Below are 19074 nucleotides of genomic sequence, written 5' to 3' on the forward strand. Positions count from 1 at the left end.
ACTCATTCAATTTTACAGACTTTGAGTGTACATAAGAAACAGGCAAATAAAAATTAAAGTTAGTGGAAATTCCATTAATGGCACAGTGAACTAGTCAGGCATAGTCTCCTGCAGATAATTTCAAATCTAGATAAAGCTTTTTAAAAATACACTATTTGAAGGAACTGGAAAATAAACACAGGAAAGAATATACTAGAGGAAGATTTACCTTTGAATTAGAGAAGTTTTAATGGGTAAAAATTCCAAGATTAGTGTCTTTTTGCCTTTGGCATTTACTACCATAACTCCTACCAACAGTTACATCTTAATCCCCACATATTTTACAGAAAAAAATATATATATCAAATATACATACACACACACATACAGGTTTACAGTCAGTGGTGCACACCTATAATCCCAGCAACCTAATAGAAGAATTCCAAGTTTGAGGTCAGCTTTAGCAACTAGGACCCTGTCTCAAAATTCAATGGTAGAACACCCCTGGGTGCCATCCCTAGTATGGAAGGAAGAAGAGAAAGGAAAAGAAGAAAAAGTTGAGAAGAGACAAGAAGGGTAGGGTTGATTCAGGAGAAAAAAGCAAGCAAAAGTCAGAGAAAAGCCTACCCTTGAAAGAAGGTGAATTTGCTCTTTTTACAAAGTGACAATTTTCCCTGAGTGATAACACACAGCTCACGTAGCAGAAAGCTTGGTTCTTACTAAGTTGAGATGTCAGAAGATAACTCATAGCTATCAGTACAGTTGGAAAACTAAGCAGAAACACTGAAAAGGGAAAAGAAAAAAAAAAACAGGTGAAAGCCATAATCATTTATCAATTCTGCCAAAATTCTTAGTAATAGCAAACTATTTGGGTATGGGGGAATCCATAGAGTACCACACTACAAATATAGCATTTATAACTTAAAAGAACTGAGCAAAAACAGCAACTGCACAAGGCAAAGGAAAAAAATATACAGTTTGAGACCAGGTTACCCACAAGTTAGAACAAAAACAACAGAACAATTCTCAAAAGAGAATTTAAAATCACTAGAATGTACTATCTATATAATGTTTAGTTTTCAACCAAACTTTACTTTATATGCAAAAAATGTGAAAAAATGTGATCAGATTCATGGGGACAAAAAAAATAGATAGTCAACAGATATTGCCCTTGGAATGGGCAAGAACATGGCAATAGCATCTAGTAAGAAACTTAGGCTGCTTCAACTTTTAATGGAAACTCTTAATGGAAAGGCAGAAAGACAAGTGGGTATATGCCAAAAAAAAAAAAAAAAGGCAACACTAACTCAGGCTCCCAAGAACTGCCTTAATCCTCTTAATGACCTAATTACCTCTTAGAAACCTAACCTCCCAACTCTGCCATAATGGAAATAAAATTCCTACATGAATTTCAAAATGGAACAATCCATATTCAAAACACTGCAGAAGCCAATCAACAGTGTGTAGATCCACAATAAGTATAGATGAATATGTTTTGGAAACCCATTTAGAATGTGAGAGCACTCTATATTGAAAAATAAAAATACTACAAAATGAACTATGTTCTAGAACATATGAAGAAGGTATTCAAGAATACTGATTGGCAATGTCAGCATTTTCCTCAAGAAGCAGCTCTGGATAAACCTGAGAAGTAAACAATTAAATTACCCAAGATACTTCAAAGCAACTACCACAGAAAAACCTTCATAAATTTTTATGAACTACCTCATTCTGAGCATCATGCCTTCTTGATGTACCCACTAGAATAAATTAGCCACAAGATATATATGCCTAGATAACTAATTTGACCATTTTGAGCTAACATGGTACAAACTTCAGATGTTAGAAAATGGTTTGTCAGATATAATGAGTTTGAGAAATTATTTTTCAAAGTGAAGTGTTTATGTTTATTTTACCATAATCAATATAGAAACATCAATCTAGATCATCACCCCAACCACTGAATATATTCCTAGTTGTGATGATAAAACTATATTATCAGCATTATTAACTCTAACCCTAACACTAACCCTAACCCTAAACCTAACCCTAACACTAACCCTAAACTATATTATCAGCATTATTTTCCATTTATATATAACAAAAGAACATACTTCCAACAATCAAAAGGTCAAGTCTCTAACACAGAAATTAAAACGAATGAATAAAACTAGATTCAGTCTTACTGAATATGTCTCTCAGAAGGTCATACCTGCCTACCCTATTGTTTACCCAGTACTAAAATGTAGAATTCTGTAAATATATCTATAATTATAAATTTACATTGAGTCTTTCTAACTTAACCCATTGCTAATTTAAAATTATCAGACCAAAGAGTATTTTTAAATTATTTCCTATTGTTCTTAGATTTTCTATTACAGAGTAATGAATTATAATTGTGGCAATAAAAAGTACAACAACTTTCCTGGGGTTCCTGTATAATATTTGACTTAGAGACTCTTAAGTTGCATTTCATTAAGAAGAAAACTAACACCATTTTAAAAGGAACAGTCAACAAAATAAGCCTAGAGTCAGAGGCAATGTTTGTGTATATTTAAGACACATTTTAATTTTCAAAAATTAATATAATGATATATGCTAAAATGGAAAAGACGTTGAACACTACTGGCTTCAGCGTTCAAATAGAAAATCCTTTAGAACCAGCAAACTGAAATAGTTTTATAATTACTGGTCTAAAGAACCTTACACTAGGAGTGGGGGACGTAGTTCAATGGTAGAGCACCTGGGTTCAATACCCACCACTACACACTCATACACACACACACAAAACAAAAACCTTCACTAAATAAATTAAACAGTGATAAATGTTCTAGCAATGGGTGACAGTAGGTAAAATATATAGCTTTCCATTAGCATTCTTAACCAACCATATGGAATAAAACATAGAAATGCTACCATAACTTTTAAATGTATGAAAAACAACGGACTAAAGTTATTAATAAGTACTCTGCTTGTTGTTGTATAAACATTATCCTGAATTTTTGACACTGTATGAGGAAAGATAAAACTAATAAAATGATTAATGCTACATGGGTATTATCTATTCAATATAAATTTTAGTAACAATAAATTCAGTAAGTTTTTAAAAAAGAAGAGAATTTTGTGTGAGTGTGTAATTGCATATTTACCTCTAACAGGCAAACACACATCTAAAGGTAGACCTTTCTGACCATTTGGATCTGAGCACAACATCACCTCCACCTGGTAGTAGCTAAACCCAGTCACATAAGTAAATAATTTAGAGAAATAAAAATCTAATTCAAACATACTTACTGCAAATGTCTATATGTCATTACATTGTAGATTTTTAAATGCAAATTGAATTCCTTATAACAAAGTTCTCTCTCTCTGTCTCTCTCTTTCTCTCTCTCTCTCTCTCTCTCTCTCTCTCTCACACACACACACACACACACACACACACACACACACACACACTATTCAATGCATTTAAGAAACAAATCACCTAAGACCTATAAGAAAGAAACTAATTTAATACTGGAAATAGTTTCATGGCATATTTATAATCTATCAATACACAATTTTTAATAGGCCTGAAATAAAAGTTTCTAAAATTTTCACCAACTAAAATATCTTATAACATTAATTTGTGTAGTAACTATTGGATACCAAAAATAATATAAATCTTACTTTTCTCACCTGTGCATGAATCAGAAATGTTTGCCAATAAGTGCATTATTTTATCAAATTAAGAAAATACCACAGCTACAATAAGAGCACTAATGGATGAGACTGTATATATCATAAATACTTTTATGAATATAAAAGAATATTTTAAAAATATAAGAGAATATTTTAAGAATTGCTGAGAGTCATTGCCAAGTAGGAATGACGCATGGCAATTTCTTTGTCAGCCTACTCCATGTTGCTTAGAGGAAGGACTCTCCATTGTGGAAATGGGCTTGCCTTTGGACCCAGGTCATTTGCAGTGACATTGCATGTAGGCTTGAGTAAGGTGACCTTGCTCAAGGACCAGGGTGCATCCAGGTTTAGGGTGTATCCTGCTGGGATTAGGGAGTATCCTGCTCCTTGGGTTTAGGGTGGTTCCAGGTTTAAAGTGTACCCTGCTGGGAATAGGGCGTATCCTGCTGCCTCAAGCGCCTGCCTGCTCCTTGAGTTCCCGTTGAGTTCTCGAAAGTATTTGGGATTCAGAGCCTGGTGGAGTACGTGGATTTTGCGTGGATTTTCCCCAGAACGTGTGTGTAAAGTGCCGGTGATAGTTCGAGAATAAAGAGTTGCTTTTGAATCTACAAGGTGTGAGTGGCTCGTGATTTTGTGCCCAGCCAGACTGCGGCAAAGAATATTCTCTCATAATAATATATCATAGATTAGGAATAAAAAATGTAAAACTCAGAAGATAGAACATAAGCAATAAAAATTATTGGAGGGAATACTTTCCAATACATGCAATTACTTCATTATTTTTTACTGCTTAATTATATTTAAAAAAGGATCTTTAACTCAGTATCTTTAATATAGAATATTAAGTCAGTCAATCCACAGTTGCTTCATTAGATATCTTTATTATATAATATCTTTATATCATTCATATAAATATTAAAATATTTTATTTTTGGCTTTAAATATGAGGCTATCATACTTAAAGGTCATTTTATCATTTTCATCTAATTTTATACTACTTTTATATTAAAGGTATACATATACAGTAGAATATGTGAATCTTCTCCTTTAAAAAAAAAGATATTGGGACTTCTAACAATGGCAACAATCTCCTTTGCAAACCAATTAAATGCTGCCACAGCATTAGTGGTTTAAGATATCTACAATCAGATTTTTACAGATACATTAGATATGTGACCTTAAGATCTATGGAAATATAAGCTATAAAAAGAGTAGGGGATTTTGTTTTGTTCAGCAATGTAGCTTCAATGTCCAGGACAGTACATGGCACACACAGTAGGTATTCAATATATACTTGAAGAATAAATGAATAAATTTATCTAAGTCATACAGTAAGAGGACTCATGGAAGTTCTTTTCATATTACTTCAAGGAAAGTACAGATGAGTCCCAATGCAAAAACTGGAGGATAGGGTTTTTCCCCATGGATATCATCATTATTATTGTTATTGTTGCTATTGTGTGAGTTTTATGCTTAAAGAAATAAAAGAACAGAGCCTGAACTTCTCTGTTCAAAAAAAGTTACAAGTATTTACTCATTTTATATCAGGTTCCTAACAATGTACAGGGATTACAGATGTTGAAACCTAATATTTGATAAATAAATTATAAATCATGATTTTCATAAACAGATCAGAGTATCAGAAGCAAAAAGTATGATCTGGGGGTTTTTTAATTAATTTTTAATACCTTCATTTTGTTTATTTAGTTTTTTATGTAGTGCAGAGGATCGAACCCAGTGCCTCAGACATGCTAGGCAAGCGCTCTACCACAGCCCAAGCCCCAGCTCCCAATATATTGTTTTTAATAAAAAAGAAACTTTAAATGAATACCTTTAAAGATATAAAAGGATATTTTAAAAGTGAAAAGACATTTCAGTTGCAAAAGCATCAATATTATAAAAAGATCCAAAGTTTATCACATTGATCTGTAAATTTGAAATACTAACATTTGTTTTAGCAAGTGGTATTAATAGCAAATCACTCAATCTAACAGTCAAGAGATAAAATGCATGACTGAAATTTAGGAAACATTCAAAATTCCAATTCATGTCAGGAATATAAGCTCTGAAATATAATTTTAACCAGAAGCAGAAACCTAATCAATTTTGTTCTATTCTAATTGGAGAAAACTGTAGACCAAAAGAGGATAGTCAACAGCATTAAGAATAAATAAAAACTACATATAAAGAGATTAGCAATAATCAGAGAGCTCTCCATGAGTCAAGATTTTTATTTAGTATTCCAGGTAAAGTATATATATTGTTAATCACATGATATCACACAATGATCTTCCCCAGCTTTAACTCAAATTTTACCAAACAAGTTGCTAATTATGAATATGTTTCCATTTCATCTGTGCAGAAAGAAAAATCATACTGCTTTCAGTCAAAAGATAGCATGCGCCTCAATGCAAGTTAATGAATTATTAGTGTTCTAGATTATAAATCCTTCTCTTATGAAATTGGTTTGTACAGAATTGGGAAAATTTTAGAAGAATGAGTTATCTTTATAGTATATGGAGAACCAGCCATCCTGTCTATTAATCCATATTCCATTTCCCCTCAAAAGTAGAATGAAAATAATACCCACAAAAAGGAGGGAGAAAGGACAATAAATGAATCCTCCTACCTCAATTAAGGACTTCAGTCTAAAAGATGGGCTGCTTATGTGAATCCCCTACAAACTATCCCTCATTTGCTATTGTTGCTAGTCTTTTCCATTCTTTTTGATATGTTGTTAGTTCTTATGAATAATTGAGTCAAATTAATGCCTTCTTTAGAACAAGGCAATAAAATATCCATAAACATCTATTAAATTAAGTTTTGGTGTCAAGTAAAATAAAACTTCTGAACCAGAAACAGATCCTCAGTTATGATGAACAGTCATGAATTTCAAAAATATCTTCTAAATGTTAAGACACTAATAAAAAGATTAACTTTTTAAATATCTTTCTAATATAAATATGGAGAAATAAAAGGAAAGTAATTGAAAAATATCATATGCAGACATCACAATATCTGATTTCAAAATATACTACTAAACTATAGTTACCCAAAACACTTCATACTGGCATAAAAACAGACACATAGACCAATAAATCAGAATGAAGAACCCAGAAATAAATACACCCATCTACAGCTACCTGATCTTCAACAAAGGTACCCAAAACGTATACTGGAAAAAGGATAATCTCTTCCATAAATGGTGTTGGGAAAACTGGATATCCATAGTAAAGACTGAAACTAGACCTGTCTCTCTCATCATACATAAAAATCCATTTGAAATGGATAAAGATTTTAATGTAAAACCTGAAACTATTGAAAGGAAATATAGGAGAAACAAACATTTTAAATCATTGGTATAGGCAATTTTTTAAATTTATTTTTAAGTTGTAGTTGAACACAATGCTTTTATTATATTTATTTTTATGTGGTCCTGAAGAATGAACCCAGGGCCTTGCATGTGCTAGGTAAGCGCTCTACCGCTGAGCCACAACCCCAGCCCACAATTTTTTTTTTTTAATAAGACTTCAGAAGCACAAGCATCAGGAACAAAAACAGACAAATGGGATATAAAACACAAACCTTCTCACCAGCAACAGAAACAACAAACAAAGTGAAGAGACAATCTAAGGAATGCGAGAAAACATGGAAACTATTCATCAGGCAAGGGATTAATTTTCAGAATATATTATAAACTCAAAATTCAACAACCAAAAAAGAAATTAATAATCTGATTTTTAAAATGAATGAATGATTTGAAGAGACATTTCTCAAAAGAAGATCTATAAATGGCAAACAACTATATGGAAAATGTTCAGCAACACTCATCATCAGGGAAATGTAAATCAAAATCACAATGAGAGATTATCTCACCCCACTTAACAAGTGTTATGATCAAAAATCACACACACACACACACACACACACACACACACCCCAAATGCTAGTAAGGCTATGGAGAAAAAGGAACACTTATACACTGTTGGAGGCAATGTACAACCATTATGGAAAACATTCAAAAAAGTAAAATATGATACAGCTATCCCACTATGAGGTATGCATAAATTAAATCAGTTTATCAGATACTTGCACAATGAGGCTTATTGCAGCACTATTCACAATAAGCCAAGATATGGAATTAAGCGGCGTCCACTGATGAAGGACCGAATAAAGAAATTGTGATATATATATATACACACACATACACACAATAAAATATTAGTCAGCCATAAAAAGAATAAAATCCTGTCATTTGTGGCAATACAGATGAAACTATAGGACATAAATGAAGGAAGTCAGGCACAGAAAGGCAAATAGACATAGTCTTACTCATATATGGAAGCCAAAAAAGTTAATTAAGTAGAAAGTGAAATAGTAATCACTAGAAACTAGAAGAGTAGGGGAGAAAGGAAATACAGAAAGGTCAGAAAATGGATACTGAAACATAGTGAGGAGGAATAAAAAGTTCAGGGTTCTAGTACTTTGAACAGCACAGTAGGGTGCCTATGGTTTACAACTAATAATATTTTTATAAAGAATTAGAAGAGATGGGTTCAGAGGTTCCCAACATAAAGAAATAATAAATGTTTAGAGAGACTGAAATGCTAATTACCATAATTAGATCTCATTACACTGTACACATGTACCAAATTATAACAAATATCCCATAAACATGTACAATTAATCAAAAGAAAGAAGTCATAGATAGTGAAGAACTAAGTACAAAATGAATTTCTCTAAAATTCATGGCAATCAGTATACAAGAAAAGAATCATCTAGCCAAATTCCAAATAGTACATTTATATCTTTCATTTTCTCTATATTTAAATATTCAGATCAACAATACCCAGCCAATTTTAGCATTGATAATACTGAACCAAAGACTACATCCAATTGTTATAGGTGGAATACCTAATAACACCACAAAGGAAAAATCAGAAAGTGCTAATGTTGATTATAGAAATATAGCACATCCTCCTTTTAACAATGCAGCTTCTTCAATTCAACATGGATAAAGCAGGAATGCATTTCATGGAACAAGCAAATCTGTTACTCAACCTGACCCAGAATCACGTTAAGTGTTTTGAGACACTCATTGAATTTAAAAAGTTGCCATCCTCTGGGCTTACAATGATAGTTTATCCGGCTATTCAAAAATATTCTGAAAACTTTTAAATTTAAAATTATGTAGAAATTCTGTTCAAATGGGTTAATAATAGCTGAAAAAAGTAGTAAGTATGATAAAATAAACATTTTCCCAAGTATTTTATCTTACTAGTGTTTAAAAAATGTTATTGTTTTTTAGTATGAGCCACATACATTTTGTCTATTCTCAAAACTTCTTGAGCTATAGATCAGGCTCAAGGATAGAGTGCTTGTCTAGCATGCACAAGACCCTGAGCTCAATCCAAGAACCCTCCCCTAAAAGGGGCTGTTTTTAAAGAAAAATTAGAAATAAAAAATGATAAAATGTCATTTGCAAAACACACTATGTAGTTTTATTTTTTTTAAATCAATACACAATAACAACCTGATGAAAAAAGTACAAGTCTACACTAAAATAATTCTGTCAATTTGATAATGGTATGATTTTAATTTTAATCTTAATTTTCCTAAATTATAAAAATGTTGAGCATATTTTCATATACATATGTGCCATTTAAAATATTCTCTGGTGAAATGTGTTTTCAAATATAACTAATTTGAAAGGCTCAATTTAAGAAAACAATAAATGTTGGCAAGGATGTAGGGGAAGTAGAATATAAACACAGTAATGATAAGAATGTAAAGTATTACAACTACTTTGAAAACACTTTAATAATTTTTTTAAAAGTTAAACACACCTACCAAATGATGCAAACCCTCCGCTCCTAGGTAATTAACGAGAAATGAAGATACAAAGATTTGTACATAAAAGTTCATAACACTTGATTTTTAATATCCAAAAATTAGGAATAACCCAAATGTCCACCAACAGATGAAGAACAAAAACAACTGGGATCTATCAAAGGAACATTACTTTGCAATAAAAAGAGATAAATTATTAGCCTGGAATGGTGGGGCAAGCCCATAATCCCAGCAGCTGGGAGGCTAAGGCAGGAGGATTGTCAGTTCAATTCCATCTTAGCAAGGCCCTAAGCAACTCAGTGAGACCCTGCTCTAAATAAAATACAAAAAGGGCTGAGGATGTGGCTTAGTGGTTAAGTGCCCCTGAATTCAAGCCCCAGTTCCAAAAAACAAATAAATAAAAATAATATATTGATACACATAATACTGATGCATTTCATAATAATTATGACAACTGAAAGAAGCTTGGAAAAAACACATACAAAGCATACAATTCTGTTTATATGAAATTCTTTAAAGTGGAAACTAATCTATATACAGAAAATAAATCAGTAAATACTTGAAGAGAGAATACCAGGAGTCAAAAGGAAACTCTGGAGAGTGATACTATGCTCACTGTCTTGTTATTCGTGATGCCGCATGTCAAAATTACGTATTTTCAATATATCAGTTTATTATGTCACAGAAGGAAGGAAGGAAAGATGAAAGAAATGGAGAGTATAATTATCACTAGATATTCAAAATATGTGTTTTAAATTAATACAGCTAAATTGCTTATCCAAAATGCTTGAAACCAGAAGCATTTTGGGTTTAGGATTTTGGAACATTTTAACATATGTAATGAGATATCTTGGTCATGTGACCAAGTCTAACACAAAATTTATTTATATTTCATATATCATTTATACACATAGCCTATAGACAATTTTATACAAATATATGTGGTATACCTACATTTTGACTGTGACCCATCACAAGAGGTCAAATGTGCCATTTTCCTCTTGTAGTGTTATATCAGTGTTCAAAAGTTTGATTTTGAAGCATTTTGAATTCTGGGTTTTTCAATTATGGATGCTCAAAGTACATATATATTATATAACTTAAAATTCATTCCTTCAAAGTGTTCACATCAACAGTTTATAGTATATGGACAACTCTATACAATACTAATTTCAGAACATTTTCATAACCCCAAAAAAGAAAGTTGTATCCAACAGTAATCACTTGACACATCCTCAATCCCTCAGAATATACTTCATTTCTATTTGTCAATGTACTTTGTCTAGTCACACTAATTCAAAACATCACATGGTTGGCAGATCACTTTTAACTTAATTTTAGGAGTGTAAATTATAATATAGGTATTACTACTGTACTTGTTTTACTCTAAGTATTAGCTGCTAGGCAAAAACTTTTAAGAACAACCACATGTGCTTACAAGGAAATAATCTGCTACCCCTTTAAATGACTGCTAACATCCCTTAAAGTGTTATTTTGTTTGTTTCTTTTACATGAGTGCTCCAAAGAAAACCACAAGGTACCACTTAAACCAACTAAAAAGGTTAAAGATCTATACAATAAAAACTATAGAACCCTAAAGAGAGAAATCAAAGAAAACCTTCTTTAGAAGATGGAAAGATCTACCTTGCTCTTGGATAGGCAGAATTAATAGTATCAAAATGACCATACTACCAAAAGCACTATAAAGATTTAATGCAATTCTGATCAAAATCCCAATGGCATTCCTCATAGAAAGAGAAAAAGAAATCATGAAATTCATCTGGAAAAATAAGAGATCCAGAATAGCTAAAGCAATCCTTAGAAGGAAGAGTGAAGCAGGTAGCATCACTATACCAAACCTTAAACTATACTATAGAGCAACAATAACAAAAACAGCATAGTAACCAAATAGTAACCAAAACAGACTGGTACAGAATAGAGGACACAGAGACTAACCTACAAAATTACAATTATCTTATATTAGACAAAGTTGCCAAAAACATGCACAGAGAAAAGATACTATCTTCAACAAATGGTCCTGGGAAAACTGGAAATTCATATGCAACAAAATGAAATTAAACCAACCCCTATCTCTCACCATGGACAAAACTTAACTCAAAATGGATCAAGGACCTAGGAATTAAAACAGAGACTCTGCATCTAATAGAATAAAAAGTAGTCTCTAATCTCATCATATGGAATTAGGCCCTAATTACCTTAATAAGACTTCTACAGCACAAGAATTAAAACCAAGAATCAATAAATGGGATGGAATCAAACGAAAAAGTTTCTTCTCAGCAAAAAAAAAAAAATATGTCAGGTGAACAGAGAGCCTACATCCTGGGAGCAAAGTTTTATCCCTTACACATCAGATAGAGCACTAATCTCTAGGATATATAAAGAACTCAAAAAGCTAAGCACGGAAAAAACAAATAACCAATCAATAAATGAGCCAAGGACCTGAACAGACACTTCTCAGGAAAGGATATACAATCAATCAACAAATATATAAAAAAAAAATGTTCATCATCTCTAGCAATCAGAGAAATGCAAATCAAAACTACTTTAAGATATCATCTCACTCCAGTCAGAATGGCAGCTATCGTGAAGACAAACAAGTTTTGGCGAGAATGTGGGGGAACAGGTACACTCATACATTGCTGGTGGGACTGCAAATTAGCACAGCCAATATGGAAAGCAGTATGGAGATTCCTTGGAAATTTGGGAAAGGAACTACCATTTGACCCAGTTATCCCTCTCCTATACCCAAAGGACTTAAAAACAGCATACTACAGGGACACAGCCACATCAATGTTTATAGCAGCATAATTCACAATAGCTAAACTATAGTTTAGTGGAGCCAACCTACATGCCCTTCAGTGGATGAATGAATAAAATAAATATGGCATATACACACAATGGAATTTTACTCAGCATTAAAAGAGAATAAAATCATGGCATTTGCAGGTAAATGGATGGAGTTAGAGAAGATAATGCTAAATGAAGTTAGCCAATCCCAAAAAAACAAATGCCGAATGTTTTCTCTGATATAAGAAGGCTGATTCATAGTGGGGTAGGGAGGAAAAGCATGGGAGGATTAGATGAATTCTAGATAGGGAAGAGGGATGGGAGGGAAAAAGAAGGGGCAGGGGATTAACAAGGATGGTGGAAATGTGATGATCATTATTATCCAAAGTACATATATGGGTGTCAACATACTGTATATACAACCATATATATGTGTAATAAGAATTGTAATGTATTCCACTGTCATAAATAAAAATAAAAATAAACCATAGGTGTGAGCATTTCTATGTGTATTCACTATTAAAAAATTTTCCCAGAAAAATTATGAATTGCTATATAATGGACCTTGAAGCTTGTTAGCAGTCAAAACCATGAACACTAAACCCCTGAATGTTAAGGGCCTGCTATAAATGTCTGAGTATAGAATGAACAAATAAGGAATGTAGGCAAAATATGAACATAGGAATTGTCACCTAGAAACAGCATTTCTCTTTGACATTTCCCCTAGAGAAATGAAAAATTAAGCTCTCATGAAAACACAAGGAGTTATGGCAATTCTACTTATAATCACCAAAAACTGGAAAGAACACAAATGTCCAATTAGTGAATCAATAAACAACCCACAACACATCCACAGAATGATAGTCCAACAAATATAAAGTAACAAACCAGTGGTACACCCAACAACTTGGATAAATCTCAGAGGTGTTATGCCAAGTAAAAGAAGTCAACTTTAAAAGATTACATACTTTATAATTTCATTTACTTGACTTTCTTAAAAAGATGAAACACAACAATAAAGATCAGTGGTTGCCTGCATTAGAGGCAGATGGTCTGTATGTGATTATCAAGTGTTGATGAGCAAATTTGGGGCAATGAAGGAACTATTCTATATCATGACTGTGGTGGTGGTTACACGAATCCACAAATGTCAAAATCTACAGATCTATATATGAAAAAGGACCAATTTATGATATAATTTTAAAAGTAACAGACATTCAAGAAAGCAAATTATTTTACTCACCAATTCTGAAAAATGTGACAATGCTATCTACAGCCAACTTTTCAAAAACTTGCTCAATAATATTTGTTAACGGTAATAATAAATATCAATAAATCTAAAACTTAAAATCTTTAAACCTCTATTTAAATAATCAGAAAAGGACTTACCAAGTTCATTGAGACTCTGAGCAGCTTTTGTTATCTCTCTACTTCCCCCTTGCAGCTGTCCTTGGAGTCTCTTACTGAGATATAAGATTCGAATAATTCTCCGAAGCAAATCACAGGCAACCTGTGCAAAATCACAATGTTAAATATGTGTAGCAGATCCAATCAAGTTTCATTATAATTACTATTAATGTTATTTGTCCATTCTTTTTTTTAATGTCAATGGACCTTTATTTTATTTCTTTATATGCGGTGCTGAGAATCAAACCCAGTGCCTCACACATGCTAGGCAAGCGCTTTACCACTGAGCCACAACCCCAGCCCTTAATCTGTCCATTCTTTCCAGATGCTAAAGACTCATTCGTGCCTTACTTCTCTAAATAAATACAAATCTTAAAAAAGTATCAAATCTTCTAGGGAGCAACCCACTGTACCATAGTTACCCTTCACAATAAACTTCAATTTATCCCAGATAGAATTAATCTGGGATTGAGACACTGTGCAAGCCAAAGATTTTTTGTAGTCTTAGACCAGTTTTCTGCTCTAAATCAATGATATTCAACACTGACAGGTGGTATCCCTGACAATTACATCAGAATCTCTAGGGGTGATAATCAAACATCAGTTTATTTACTATCCATAGGTTTATTTAATACCCATAGCAGCCAAAGTGGACAGCCATTGTGCTAGGCTTCCTACTGCTTAACTCTCTCCAACCCTGGTTTCTCTTTTCTAGGTGCCTATCTGAACAGTCTTCAAACTTCTCCCAATTTCACCAGCCATAAAGAATAAATATACCCCACTTGGATTTCCCTAATGGTTTTTATCACTAAAAAAAAAAAAAAAGTTACCTATAAAAAAAGAAAGAAAGAAAAACTCTCACATAATTTCTCATCACCTCCTATTCCCTTTTCTTTCCTAGATCTAATAGTAAGTCTTAACCTATCTAAAAGCTTATTACCTATCCAAAGGTTTGTATAGATATAACCACTTAATCTCCATGTCCCCACTGCTCATGTCTATCTCCTACCATCAGGCTAAGAAAGATTCATATATTTCAGGACACTGTGTTACAGAAATTGGATCCAGAACAGTTGCCAGAGTGAGATGAAGGGAGTCCATAGAAATAAAGAATATATAGTGATCTTTAGCCTTAGTAATAACAAAGAAAAAAGAAACAGTCTATGCTGCTCATCACCACAATCTTTGAGCAGTGCCAAAGCTAGTTGAAAAGTAAAGACATGATCTCTGCCTAAAGAAGAAAATCCTAAATGGTGGCAGTAAAGAATTAAAAGATGCAAGAAAATGAGAAACCTGAGCCTCCAGCTGTAAGTTTTCTTTCATGGATGAAACACATAATATTTAAGAGCCACACTCAGCCATATTCGTGCACCCACAAGCTACACATACACACACAAAAACATATAATGCTTACAAACATATGCAAGTCATAGACACCGGAGTATTAAACATGTTTACTTGACTGGTTCTTAGAGTTAACTACAGTATAAAGTACTTAAATTAATAAAGATTACAAAATCAGAATTTCTCTCCAGAAATTAAACACTTAGACATCTCTAGGGGTGATAATCAAGCATCAGTTTATTTAATATCCACAGGTAACAGATTAAGTATGATTGTGAAAAATAATAACACCTTTGAGTTTATTTTTAATGTTTTTATTTTTCACAATCATACTTAATCTGTCACCAAGTTTTATTGACTGTCCTACTGCATGACTATTGCTATTTTACTTGCATTACTACAATGAACTGGGAACCACCCACAGAAAGGAAACAGAATTGTGTGAGCTAGCACAGAAGCCCCTCTTACGCTCCCTCCCAATCATGTCACTGTCTATCTATCACCCCACCCAAGAGAAATTACTATTCTCACTTCTATGGGAATCACTTCCATATTTTTATTACAGAAACATATATACCTAAAGTGTTGCAATGTCACCCTTTTTTGATCTCTGGGTTTCCTCACTACCTTTTATCCTTTGTAATTTATTGAATATATTGGATCATCTCAACTACAGTTTCCACAGAATGGGTTTTGTTGACTCTATTCCCATAGTGTAGTTTAAGAAATTCCTCAATCTTCTACATTTCCTACAAACAGGATGTAGACAGGTTCTTCAGATTTAGGTTTATCATTTCTAGCAAGTTATCATTAAGTGGTAATAAATCACATGTAATAAACTAATAATAATAATAACGTATGACTTTATTATTGTAATAAATCACAATAATAAAGTCATACGTTCGATTTTCTTTTATTATTAGCAACCACTGATATTAAACATCAAAATTCATTAAAACCTAAGTAAATGCAAAATGATGTACTATTATTTAATCTTTGTTTGCTAGCACATAAAAATTTCTCTATGAAAATTTTTTTACCTTAAGTATATTTGTCTATCCTTAAGGGTACAGCTCATACGGGAAAGTAAGCATAAATACTTATCTTCCTCTCAGCCTGTATTTCCAAAAGGAAGGGTTTCCTAATATCCACTAATGATGAACAAACAACAAGAATTTGTTCTTAGTTTGTTTTTTTTTCCATTATAAATGAATTCATAAATGTAAACATAATATGTCAACTCGTTGTGAGCTATTATCCTTATTGGTACTCAAATTGACCCATTGTGGCTAGTGGGAGCCTCAGAGTGATCAACTGTACCACATTGTCTGAGACTAAAATCTCCCAAATTTAGGATTTTTAGGGCTGAAAGTGAGATAGTTGAGCAACCTCGGGCATCTTTAAATTGGCTTCTGATTTCTTTTGTCATAGACCTAGTAGTCACCAATATCTTCTTTGGTATCTGGTATAAAAAATGTTTCAAAATCATTTTATACATTTCATGTCCCAGACCTGGAATCAAAGAGTTCTCAAAGAAGCCCGTTTCTTTTAGGAAGAAATAGCATTTCAAGACCACATTCTTGGAACTAGTTTTGTTCATTTCTGAGAATTTTCCATAGATATAGCTAGGAAATGTCATAATTAAAATATAGCATAAATATTCATTTGCTTTAATCTACAATATAGACTTCTCAGATTAACATTATACATACACATATGTATAAATATATACAGAGAAATATATAATTTTTCACTCTTTTAAAATAAAATTAAAATATCTCAAGTTCCTAGGGATAACTTCCAATTAAAGATCAAAAGTACAGGGTATTTATTTAACCTTCTATATTATATCAGTATATCATTATTTCCATGCTGAGACTCTTGGTTCTTAAGGATACGTGTGATAACTTAAAATAATTTATTTGCTTGACTGCACAATACACAGAAAACAGTATCTAACAAAAACCAACACCATAATAAAACTATGATTGTTGAAAATGATCTAAATTTTTTCTGGATTCTATTTCTTTATCAAAGCATACAGTTATCACCTACTATACATTCCTTTCCGGCCCTATTTATCTTAGTTCTAATGCTCACCGAAAGTCTTTACACTGGTATTTCTCTAATCATTTTGGTATCTGAAAAACACTACTAATTTCCTAAGAAAAGTTTATAAAAACAATATTCCCTGCATTGACATAGGTTGATAAGAGTCTATAAATGAAAATCACTTTGGTTGGTCTATCAATTCTCTGCTGTTGCACAAGAAACCAGCCTAAAATTTCGTGGCTGAAAACTATTTCATACTCCATGGGTTAAAGGTTTAGGAAGGGTCCCAGTACTCCAGGTGGTCTCACCTGGAACTACTCGTTGTGCTTCATTCGGCTAACAACTAAGCTGATCTGGACCAAGAAGGCTTCACTGGGTGCTTCTCACTCATCAGATTCATATAGCTAGCCTGGCTTTCTCCATAGCATGGTGGTAATAGGTAGCTGGACTTCTTACATGGACACAGGTTTTTGCAGAGGAGAAATAAAAGTTCCTTAAAGGCTAGGCCTCAAACTAAAGCAGCATCACTTCCATCAGTATGGGTTTTTAGTGTTTTGCTATCCTAGTTGCTCTGTTTTTATAGGGTTTAAATTCACTTGCAGGGGCTGGGGATGTGGCTCAAGCGGTAGCGCGCTCGCCTAGCATGCGTGCGGCCCGGGTTCGATCCTCAGCAGCACCACATACCAACAAAGATGTTGTGTCCGCCTAGAACTAAGAAAAAATAAATAAATGTTAAAATTCTCTCTCTCTGTCCCCCTCTCTCTCTCACTCTCTCTTTAAAAAAAAAAAAAAAAAAATTCACTTGCATTTTTATGTTACTGTTACCATCTTCTTCTTTCCTTCCGGATACATTTACTTGTTCAAAGGATAATTATAAAGCAAGTAAAATAGGTTTGTATTTCATTAAAAGGTACATTAAATTATTTGATACAACAACCGAAAAAATTTTTAAAACCCTACAAAGTTACATAATGAAAAACATATATATATATATATATATATGTATGTATGTATGTATGTATAGATATATATATAGATATATATATATAGATATATATATATATGAGAAAAGGTTTCATGGATGATTTCTTCTTTCATTCCAAATTTTCACAAACTCTCTTACTTATGATTTTTTTTATATTTATTTTTTTAGTTTTAGGTGGACACAATATCTTTACTTTATTTTTATGTGGTGCTGAGAATCAAACCCAGTACCCCACGCATTCTAGGTGAGCATTCTACCACTGAGCCACAACCCCAGCCCTATGACTTATGACTTTAAAGATAAAAAGAAAACTTATGTGAATTACATCTCAATAAATTGATTAGATATTTAAAACATATTTAAGAGTTAAAAACTTATAGAACTTGAAAGTTAACTCAATTATTCTTTGATCATTTAAAATTTTTTAAATGTAAATGTTCTGTTTAAAGGAAAATAAGCTTTTCAAAATTTTTTCTGGAAAACACAATTCATAAGCAAACAATATTACTAAAATGAATGAAGACAGACATAATCTTTGGGGTGATGGATATAAATGAAGCCAGAAGCTTCTGCTTCAGGAAGAAAAGGCTTTCCGAGAAGAGAGTAAAATGGGGATTAAAAAAAAAAGAAGAAGAATAGGTATAAAAATCCTTTCTTCTAATTGGAGGTAGTATCTTAGCAAGTTTATGTTCAAGGAAAACATCCTTCATAACTATTTCTTTCTTGCCTTTATCTATCATTAATTAGGAGCTCAAATAAGAAATAGATTAAACAAAAACATTAAAATTCCTCAATGTTTATAATGGAAACGGCTGACAAAGTGAACAGAAAACCAAAGACTGAAACACAAGTGAGATTCCAAAGAGCTGTAGGACCTGTTCGAAAGGCAACAAGTTTCTAAAACAAACTTCCTTCTAAGTTAAAACTGAGTATAAGTTGAACCAGGAAAATTTAAATACTGTACTGGA

General features: G+C 32.6%; 1 protein-coding gene across 1 annotated transcript in view; it reads right to left on the minus strand.

Annotated features, from left to right (window-relative positions):
- Cog5 (component of oligomeric golgi complex 5) overlaps positions 1–19074 on the minus strand; it is a 300246-nt gene that overhangs the window by 254486 nt on the left and 26686 nt on the right. The window contains exon 6 of the mRNA XM_005319450.5: positions 13708–13828. Within this exon, the coding sequence (XP_005319507.2) occupies positions 13708–13828 (121 nt within the window). The remainder of the gene's footprint in view (positions 1–13707; positions 13829–19074) is intronic.

This window comes from Ictidomys tridecemlineatus, chromosome 2 (assembly GCF_052094955.1).
Source record: "Ictidomys tridecemlineatus isolate mIctTri1 chromosome 2, mIctTri1.hap1, whole genome shotgun sequence".
In the NCBI taxonomy this organism is placed as follows: domain Eukaryota; kingdom Metazoa; phylum Chordata; class Mammalia; order Rodentia; family Sciuridae; genus Ictidomys; species Ictidomys tridecemlineatus.